Consider the following 10,681-nt stretch of genomic DNA (forward strand, 5'->3'; position numbering starts at 1 on the left):
AAATGGTCAGCTTTAATCATGGTGTCAGCTCATTAACCCGGAAGGACCCGGCGCTGAAATACAATTTGTGCGTCCCCTGCGCGGCCGCGGCACCGGCTCCAGGGCCACGTCGCAGCCTGTCCCGTGCGCTCCGGCGTGGTTGGGTGATAGAGGGAAGGTTCCTGGAAAGACATAGCCGACTCTCACCCGCCTGCGGCCTTTCTGCCTCCTCAGGCACTCTGAGTGGGCGCTGTCTCCTGCCCTAGCCGAGGCTACCCCAAGGGAAATTGGCCAACTCTGGGAGCAGAGCCCACCACCCTCTGGGGAAGAATGCAAAATGGGGGGGGGGCATTGCTTGGACCCTTCCAAATTAGTAAATACTTGGTGCCAGCAACCTGGACCTCATCGGGAGCGTCCCATCATGCTTCACTTTAATCCTCATAGCCAACCTGTGATGCAGATCTTTAACCCCATTGTACAGGAGCGGAAACTGAGACTTGAGGAGGGTGGGGTGGGGAGTGACCAGCCCAGGCAGAGTAAGCAAGATGGAAGCTCAAGATTGTTCCACTGCCAATACCCTTGGGAGGGGGTGAGGCATGGAGCAGACCTTGGTATGGAGCTTGGCATAGAGTCCGTGAGGACTTCAGCTTTCTTGCGACCATGGGGTTAGATGTATGGGTGGGGTAAAGGGCCCGTGGGGTTGGCCTCTGCCAGGGTGGGGACCCTAAGAGGTGATGGCTGCAGGGCTCTGGGGTAGGCTTCAGGGAAGCAGCTCCAAGGCCAGAAGCAGGGAGGGTTGGAGGGTGGGGAGGGGTGTGAGGTGGGGCAGCTGACCCATGCAGCCTGGTTTGAGGACTCAAAACTAGGAAACCACCCAGCCCTGCGACCCCACAACTTTACCCCCACCCCAGGCTAATTTGGGAAGTCAAAAGGAGCCATCTGGCCTTGGACTCGACTTGCACCCTACTTCCTCTCTCATTGACGCTCTGGTCTTCACAGAGTTGCACTACAACTGACTCCTGCATAGCCTCCATCACCTGTACACTGGTGCATCTTCTCTCACACGCGCTGAGCTGTATGCATGCGCTTGCATAAACGCTTATGCATCTACACGCACTGAGTTTACCAAGTTTCTCTGAGCTCCGACTAGTGTGCACACGCACACACACGTGCACACTCACACTCTACAGTTAGCCAAAGAAGTGATGGTGGCAGCAGGATGGAGGCTGGGAGGCCATGACAGAGAAAAGCAGACTCCCAGCTCTGCTACGCAAATAGACTTTCCTCTGGGCTGTCCTCTGCTATTCTGAACTGGTCACCGGCGTTGTCTCCTGCCCCCCCCCCCCCAGGCACTGATAGCAGTCACACCTCAGGGGCTGAAAGGCCAAGTCTAGATCTTCCCTCCATCCATTTGGGGCATCTGGGGATCCCTGAGACATCACCCAGAGTGCAAAGGCCCAGACGCCCTCTCCTGGGCCCAGCACAGCTGTAAAACACACTCCCAAGAACCCTCAGCTCCAGGAACCACCACCCACAGACACCCAATCTCTCTACCCTCAAGTGTAGCAATCTTTCAACTGTGCACCATCTCCCACCCCACCCTTCCGAGTCTTGGGATAGCTCCGCCCCTCCCTCCTCCATTCAGATTAATAGCAGAAACTCTGGACTCTGGCCCCTCCTTATTTGGGGTATCGCTCCCTCTCTAGGAATTAGACACAGCAGGGTTCCAAGGAATGATAAACTTTCTGAGATTGAAAGGACGCTTAAAGTTTAGGTCTCGAGATTATGCCACTGCTCAATATTAAAGCGGCCCAGAGCAAACTTGCCGAGGAGCCTAATAAAAATTGATCCTCTCTGCTCTGCAGCAGTTGGGAAATAGGCTGGCTGAGCCGAGTAATAGTGGAAGAAGGCTCCCTCCGAAATGACAGATGAAGTCATAAACAAGTTTGATCTTGGAATCAAGCTTCGATAAATATTAAACACAGCCTGCTCCCCCACCTTTACGGGAGTGGATTATGATATATGGCGCGTCCAAACTTTAAAATAAGGAAATACCAGAGAAAATGATCTCAATAAATTTTCTAAGTATAAACGTTGATTATGTTTCGATTTTCATTCAAGGACCTCTGCTGTTCGTTCTTTGGTGCAAATGACATCTCGCAATAGGCTTTTGGGGAAAAGGGCTCCCTATTTGAAAAAGAGAACCCCAGAGGTGTACAATTTATGTAATCTGCGGCTGGAAAATGAATTGTGTAATTTATTGGAAAACAGAAAGTCATGAAGATTGGATCAGCATAGCCGAGCCCCGACACCAACCCCCCCCCACATCCATCAAGTTCCAATTAACAGCCTAACCAGAGAGCTTTAATGGGTTTCCAATCTAGTGGCCTGATAGACTCATCAATTCCTCTGGGAGAAATTAAGAAAATCGACCGCCCCTTGGCGACGCAGTGTCATTCCTTTCTGCAACTATATGTCAAATTAAAAACACAATTAAAATTTAAACTGTTTCAATCAAAGGGTGCCCTGCAACCTATGTTTCACTTAATAGAACTTTGATGAAAATCTGATGCGTGCACTCCATCACCAAGGGGGGCGAGGGCGGCGAAGGAGCTCAGGAGAAGAGGGGATTCTTTCTATTTCTTTAAGACATTAGCGCTCGGGTGAGGCACACCAGGTGACTCCACCTCGCCGCTCCTGACTAAGTGATGGGCGCAACGCGCTCTCCTGGGCTTTCGCTCGGTCGCTCTACACCTCTACCCCAGCTGTTTTCCTCTCCTTCCACCGCAACCAGGAAGAAACCTTTGGGAACCCCAGCGACCCAGATCTGGGGCAGTTTCTACCCGCAGACACCTCTGGAGCCGCAGCCGAGGAAGGGTCTGGGCGAGTACAACCAGTGTGCGCCTCCTGGGAATACTCCAAGGAGGCTCGCAGCCTCCAGCTCTCTCTTGCCTCAGGTCTCCGAACGTGCCCGAGCCTGAATGCAGGTCTACGGGACTGTAGAGGCATAATAAGGGTGGGAAGAAATCCCAGGCGGTTAAACGGACCCCAGTAAGAGCTAGGGCTGCACTGCCGTCAGAAACCAGATTCCCCAGAAGCTTCCGCTCCCCACCCGAGCAGCCTTTGGGGTACTTCCACGGGAGCGGGGGGGGCGGGGCACGCTCCGGGACACGCGCACGCATATCTCAACTCCAGATCCGGGTCCGAGCACCAGCCGGGGGCTCCAAAGTACAGCCGGCCTAGTTATCTTTGCGACCTTTCCCTCTCTTTCATCACCCATCCAACCCCCCCCCCCCCGTTGTTTATAGATCAAAGGGTCAACATCCGCGGGCACACCTAGACCCGCGCACGTGCCCACACTGGCGCGCCTACTTCCAGAAGCGTACGCCGGGACGCACGGATCGCTCGCACCCAGAAGCCTGGGAGAGACTGGGCGAGGTGGTGGGCAGAGAGTGGGCGGGAAGCCTGGAGGAGGAGCCTGGCTGATTTCCTCCTCGGGGCCACGTGTCCGCGCCCGAGTAGTACCCCGAGCTTGCCCAGCTACGCTTCGGATCCCAAGAGGGGATTTCTATGGAGCTCAGGGTTCTTGCACCCTGATTCCGTCTTGGCGACCCAGTGGAGGGACCTTTTCCTAGCTGCTTTGCGGAGTCTGGTTTTAGATTGCTAAGGGGAGAGGCCCTCTGGATGGGTCACTGGGCCGCGGGGCGTGGAAAACCGAGAGAGGTGGGGCAAAATGGAGTCTCGGAGGCGAGCGGTTAAGTCTGCACCCCGCTGTGCCCCTCGAGGGAAGTGGAGGTGCCCGGCGCTCACACTAGGGCGCTTGGCGCAGGCCTGGGGAGCCCAACAAAGCGAGGCCTCTCCAAAGCCCCCAGAGGCCAGAGGCTGCGCAGCCCTCCGACCCCACCCCCATCACCCAGGCCCTAGCTGGCCCAGCGTGCGCCGCCCGCAGAAGAGAAAGCAAATCTCACCGACCTTGCCTGCTCCCCTTTCTTCGGGTTCTACCCTCCAGACGCGCGCTCTGAGAGCGAGGAGAGGAGAGCGCTCTGGGGCTCTCGCGGCGTGGCCTCCGGCCCTGGCGTGCCGGGAGCCTGCCGAGAGGGCGTCCCTGCTCAGAATGAGCGCCCAGTGGAAGATGGGGGGGCAGTTTATATCTGCCCCGCTATTGTTTGATGTACACACACCCGCTCTATTTACTACCAAATAAAAGAAATACATCTGTGTTGCCAACAGAAACAGCTCGCGCGCTGGCTGCGCCGTCTCCCAGGGCCCCGAGGCGACCGAGGGCGCTCAGAGTGGCAGAGCCCCACGTTGTGGGGACCTGGGCTCCGAGTTAGGTCCCAGCCCATAGGAGTATGGGAGTCCGCAGTGGGGTGTCGGCAGGCTCCGCTACTTTGGCCCAGGTGGAAGAGGAGGAATGCACCAGGCATTCCTTCTGGAAGGGTTTCAGGCTCAGTCCTTTCCACAGGATTCTACCCAGCTTGCCTTACTTAGCCTGGGGCGTAGAGCTGCCCAGGGTCACCTCAAACACGGTGTGCCTCACTTTGTGTGTTAGCGATAGCTGTGATGCTAAGCATACATGTGGTGGGTGTACTGCAAGCACCTGGGTGTGGTGTGTGTTAGGGCCTATCTAGCGAGTCCGTGTGTGGACGAGTGTACCCTCTGTGTGGTTTGCTGGGGTGTCTATTTGGGTGATGCGGAATGGATTTAGCCAGAAAGACGGTGTCATTTTCACTGACTTGAGGATTAATAGGGAGTGTTAGATAGGGAAGGGTCTGAAGTTAGGGTAGGTGGAGAGAGAGCTAGATTCTACGTTGATGGTGGTGGGGGCGGGGGGCGCGAATGGATAAAATCTGGATTGTTGGTTCAGTGTCCCAGGGTAGCAGAAAGGAGCAGCTCTGGCATCCTACAATGGAACGTCCTGGAGGAATTGGGCAGAGGTACCCGTGGCTCCTCAGACAGCCCCCTCTGCTGAGGGGTTCCAGCAACTCCCAGCAATCCCTGCGGAGGCGGGGCTGGGGAGGGGGACGGTCTTTGTAGAAGAAGACAACCCCAACCAGCTGTTGGGTTGTGACAGTCCCACTATGGGGTTTTTGGCCTCTCCTGACCTTAAGGCCTCAGAGAGCCCTGCAGGAGAGCTGAGGATGTTTCCTGTGAAGAGCATGATTGGTGCCCCCACACTCTGGCACAATTCTTTCTCTGGCGTTGTGAGAAACGCTACCACTCTGACCTGACAGGAGGGAGGCGGAAGTTTCCCGCCTGGGCCAGCTTCAGGCTTACACTGCGGCCAGTCCCTGGAGGCCTCCGGGCCACCCTTCTCCCTCCGGGCAGGCGCCACGGCTCCTGGGGGGAAACACGTGGGTGTAGGGCAGGGGAGCCCCCCAGTAGGAGGGAGAGGGAGACCGGGGGAGCAGGACAAAGGATAAACGGTGCACAAGGGGAACCAGTTATTTCTCGACTTTGTAAAGACTGGGTCAGTCAAGAACCGTTTTCTAGAATCCAAACACAAATAAAGAAGTATTTTCTTGGAGTTTGATAGCATCGTGTTCTGGCTGTAAAAATCTAAGGATGTGTTTGCTATTGCAACATTATTTTTAATGAGCTGTTATTGGCCTGTCCCACAGTTAGTATTGCCAACAGTAAAAGGCATCACTGTGTTTTCAGGTAACACAAGGAACAACATATTTTGACCCTGAATTCCTGTTTATTTTTCATTTACGACACATGCCCTCGTTTTTATTCCAAACCACAGGGAAATAAAGGGAGATCTATCTTCACTGAGGTTCAGGCTAACGTTGTGCCATAAATACGCATGCCAGTTTATTTGGGGGCAGTTTCCCATCAATAGAAAACGATACTCAACATTTCAGCAGAGTCGACTCAACTGCGTGGATTGGGTTTGAAGAACCCAGCAAAGCGCAGGGAGAGGGAACGCGAGCGCGTGCAGGCGCTCCCCAGCGGACGCGCCGGGCGGTGTGCTCTTCGGGATCCTCACCGTCTACAGGTTCTTCATCTCCCCCTTCTGGCTCCCCGGCTTCAAACTTGCCCTGCCTGGAGCTGGGCGCGCCGACCCCTCGCTCTAAGATAGCCGCGCGCGCCGCGAGGAGCAGGCGCGCGCTGCGCAGGGGCTCCCGGCTGGCCGCCCACTAAGCGCGTGGCAACCGCCAGCGCTGCGCTTCCCGGCGCGGGCCGGGCGGGGGACCGCAGACCAGAGAGGCCGCCCCTGAGGGGTCGGGCGCCTGTGGACAGAAAAGGGTCGGGGCGGGAGGAGACAAGGTCCTTTCAGCGGCCGCGGCCACAGTTCGGTGGTCTCCGTTCCCGGACGGGGACCGCGCCCATACCCGAGCCGCGCACAGAGCCACAGCTCCTCAAGGCTTGCGGAGGCCTCCCTGTCCAGGAGCTGGAGGCCGCTTTCTCTAGAGCCCTTCCACGATCTGGCCTCTCCCAGCTGGACTTCGCGACCAGCCGGCGATCACAGCTAAATTCTAAGTCCACTCCCTTCTTCGCTCCCTCCGCCCCCGCCCCTGGCTGCACCCGAGCGCACCGCGGTCCAGGCCCGCCGACCAGTGCCTAGGAACGTCCTGCCCAGAAGCGTGGCCTGGGACGGGAACGCGAGGCTGCAGCGCAGCGTTCAGACATGTATCCCCCATCTCTGAGCTCGCGGCTGCCGCTTCGCTCCATTTCTCAACCTAGAGAAGCCTAGGTCCTCACCCCGTCCGCCCCGCGTTCCCCCCTGAGCGCGCGGCTCTGCGAAAACCGCTGGGGAGAGAGCATCCCTGGTCAGGAACAAAGCCGCCTGTGTCTCCGCCGCCTCCGGGATTACGGGGATGTGCGTCCAGGTCTGACTGTGCGAGCGGGCGCAGCGGCCGCCAGAGAGCGAGGCCGAAAACAGTGTCAGGGACACCTGCCCTGCGGAAAATCGTCTGAAGTTTACACACTCTGGCAACACGAAACGCTTCGCTTTTCTTTTCTTTTTAATTAATTCAATTTCACGACAACATTAAATGTAACAATATTTTGTGGGCTTTTTTTCTCTTTTTCTTAAAAAGGGACTGAACCCGGGCGGTGGCGAGGGACAGGGGGGCTGGGGGTGGGGAACAACTAGCTATTGCAGAACAACAGGTGTAGCCGACAAAAAGAAAACAGATTGGGTGTCAGAGCCAGGGGCCCTGTGGAACGGAGGGTGAACTTTACAAGAAATCTGTACATATATCAAATAAGTTAAAATTCTCCTAAATTGATTGTCCTTCACTTAAAGCGCTCCAGTATGCCTATCTTACTCCTTTGAGCATTGCTACCTGTCTTTGTTTCTTTCCTCCCTCCCCTTTCCCCTTCTTAATTTTCTCCTAAACGAATGACCAAGATTACACAGTGAAAACGTCTGCTTCTCTCCGTGGAGAAAGAGACAGGGCTCTCAGGAAATTTTGTACAATATTGCACAGCTCAAAAGTACAACAGTTACTCCAGAAGAAAAAGGTAGGGGGGAGAGGCTAAAAGACAGATTTTTTTTTTAATATTGAAATGACTGTCTCAAAACAGGGAACAAAGCAATAATAGTAATAATAATAATTTACCAACAAATGAAATCCCCCAAATAAACGCTACTAATAAATAGGACCACTCACACCAGGCCAGATGTGGAGCTGTTTCAATAATCAGAAGTCTGATCTGGGGCTCTCTTATCTTTTCCCTTTAAACCCTTAGAGAATCGTTCAGTCACAAAGCGGGACAGAAGAGGTCAGTTGTGACACACCCCTGCGGGAAAAGCGGCCTGAGCCGGGGTTCCTCACAGGGGCTGCTCACATTCTGAAAATTAGGGAGGCTAACTGGAGATGGAGAGGAAGAACCGCACCCAGAAATCCAGGAATAAAACTACGGCAAGGTGAATTCTCTTCCTCATTCTCTCTCCTCTCTGGACTTCTGAAAATAGTTCTATTTCAAAAAAAAAAATGAATTAACGGAGGGGGTTAGGTTTCTGCGGCTTATTTCTCTTCTATAAAAATAAAACCAAAACACCACAGTTGCAATGCAAACTTGGGGAGAAGTGTTGCACCTTTTGCAAAACCTTTCAGCCGAAATCTTTGACCCGGGAATTTTGTCTTTTTCCTGCTCTCTCTTAATATAACCAAAACCAAAAGTAAGAGGGGAAGCGCCTCAAATCCATTAGGGGTGAATTGCACGAAAATGCATTGCAAATACTTACAAAACGCTACCGATTGGGGGAGGGGAGGCCGGGACAGCGCGCCCGGGCCCCGGTTCCCGAAGGCCGCTGGGCGTCTCGGCGCCCTCGGCCCGGCCCAGTCTCCTCCGGGATCTGGGAAGGCGGCCGGGCGCTCCCTCCCCCTCCCCTGTCGGGCCTCAGACTGGCCTTAGCAGCGGCACGGACGAGACCACCGGGTGCGAGTAGTATACGGGGTGCGGGAAGGTGAGCAGCGGCTGGCTGACGGGCACCGGGGCCCCCGCGGCCGCGGCCGCCGCGCCCTCGGCCGCCGAGTTCTCGTGGTAGAGGATGGGCACCCGCACGATGCGCTGCGCCGCCGCGTGGCTCAGGTTGGCCGCCTCCAGCTCGGCCGCCAGCTGCCGCTTCCACTTGTTGCGGCGGTTCTGGAACCAGATCTTGACCTGCGTCTCGGTGAGGTGCAGCGACGCGGCCAGGCCGGCGCGCTCCGAGCTGCTCAGGTAGCGCTTCATGTCGAAGGTGGACTCGAGCTGGAAGACCTGGCTGCGCGAGAAGACCGTGCGCGTCTTCTTTTTGCGGCACGCGGGCTTCTTCTCGGGGCTCTCGGCGCCCTTCTTCCAGTCCTCGGCGCCCGGCGTCGCTGCCGCGGCCCCCGCGCTCGCCCCGGCCGCTCCCGCAGCCGCCTCGCCTTCCTTCTTGCCTTCCTCCGAGTCGCTCTCCTCCAAAATGATCTCGTCCGGGCTCTTGGAGTCTAGCTCCTTGTGGTCGGGATCGGCCTTGAGCAGTGGCTCAGGAGAGTCGCGGTCGGTTCCCGAGGCGGGGGAGGAGTCTCGCAGGAGGGCCTTCTCCGAAGCTGCGGAGAGACAGACAGACGGACGCGCGCACACGCACACCGAAACGGCGTTCAGCGAGGCCTGGCGCCCGGGGGCCGCAGGCTCAGTCCGCGCTGGCCTCTGGGCCCCAGGCCTCGAGGCCTCCCCGATCCCGTGCGCCTCCTTCCTGGCCGGGCCAGGGCAGGGGCTCCGCGTCCTGAGGTCCCCTTCCTCCCGAGGGCAGGCGACAGACCCGGGCGGTGGCAGCGCAGCCACCTCCTATCTTTCCCTCGGCTCCCCCGCCAGGGGCCCACGGAGAGAGTCTCCTCGGGCTTGGGCCCACCGGCTCGCTCCCCCCAGCCAGGCCCCGACCCCAGCCCCAGCCGGCTGAAGCCTCCGCACTCACACCCCAGGCCGCTTTTCCCGGGAGGCGCCGCGCCCCCGGCGCCAGTTCCACCTCCCTTCTCACCAAGTGGGATTGGATTCCCGGGAAGCGCAACGGAGCGCGCGGGCAGTAGCTGCAAGCCAGGGGCCGGAGGAAGTTGGCCAAACAGCGGGGTGGAGGGTGCAGGGGTCCCAGGGCTGAGGCGGGAGGCAGCTCCGCGGGGTGGGGGGTGGGGGGTGGATGGTCCGGGCGCACAGGGAGGACAACCAAAGTTCAAAGAGAGGTCGGTACCTTCAGGTCTCGAGAGGTGGCCGCCGGCGGGGGTCAGGGTGTAGGGGTACCACCAGGCCGGGGAGCGCTCCAGGTAGTGCGCGGGCAGGGCAAACCTCTGCGCCGGGATCTCAAAGCGGGGGAAAGCCAGGTCGCCCACCTGCGAGAGCGCGAAGCCCGCGGCGCCCTCCAGAGCCCCCTTGGCCGCGGCGGCGGCGGCTGCTGCCGCGGCGGCGGCGGCCGAGGCCGGCGCGAAGAGCGTCCGTGGGGGCGGCTGCGGCTTAGGGGGTGGCCGGTGGTGGTCTCCGTTGAGCAGGTTCTTGATGGAGAACGGGGACTCCTTGGGCGCGGGAGGCGGGGGCGGCGGCGGCGGGGGCTGCGCGCTAGCGGTGCCAGGGGCGTCCGGCCCGGGCTCCGGCATGGTCCCCTCTCCTCCGGGTCCCGGGGAGGGAGGGATCGGGACGGGCGGGCGGCCGGGCGAGCGGGCGGGCGGCCGGAAATCAGACCATAAACGGAACTCAACTACGGGGCGCAAAGTCGGGGGCCGCCCCGGGCGCAAATCCAGCGGCGGGAGGGCGGGGTGAGGACCCGGCCGGGGCGGGCTCGCATGTGGGAGGGGTGCTGAGGGGCGGGGAGCGGCCCAGCCGCGGCACGGAGGGAGCGAGGCGGCTCGGCGGCGGCTGCAGCTGCCCGGGGGGAGGCGGCAGGAGCAGTCCCCGGCTCGGGGCTGCGTCAATCCGGCGCCGGATGCTAATGATGAAATCAAAATGTCATCCAAGTTAAATGCGGGGAGTATACGGCGATTGGGCGCGTACAATGGCAAATGGGATTAGGCAGGCGAAGGCGCAGCCGAGCCCGGGCCCCGCAGCCGCCTCCGCCGCCGCCCCCTCCTCGCCTCCGCTCGGATTTTGGCGCTTTGGCTTCGGGCTATAAGAGCCCGCCTGTTATTGGCTTTATATAGTCCAATTAGGCAGCAAATGAGGACAAGCCTATTAGCACAAAAGGATATTGGCTCCCGCTAAAGAGGCACTCGGAGCGCTCCGGCGAGCGCAGGAGGCG

At 58.6% G+C, this 10,681-nt stretch overlaps 1 protein-coding gene across 1 annotated transcript; it reads right to left on the reverse strand.

The window, feature by feature from the left end:
* Positions 1-8,334: 8,334 nt before the first annotated feature.
* HMX3 (H6 family homeobox 3) lies at positions 8,335-10,043 on the reverse strand. Its single transcript, XM_039237889.1, has 2 exons — positions 9,644-10,043; positions 8,335-9,008 (listed from the first exon to the last, which is right to left on the reverse strand). The coding sequence occupies exons 1-2, from the start codon at positions 10,041-10,043 to the stop codon at positions 8,335-8,337; spliced, it is 1,074 nt and encodes a 357-aa protein (XP_039093820.1).
* Positions 10,044-10,681: the final 638 nt, after the last annotated feature.

The sequence above is a fragment of the Hyaena hyaena genome, unplaced genomic scaffold (assembly GCF_003009895.1).
Source record: "Hyaena hyaena isolate Hyena2069 unplaced genomic scaffold, ASM300989v1 scaffold_129, whole genome shotgun sequence".
Taxonomy (NCBI): Eukaryota; Metazoa; Chordata; class Mammalia; order Carnivora; family Hyaenidae; genus Hyaena; species Hyaena hyaena.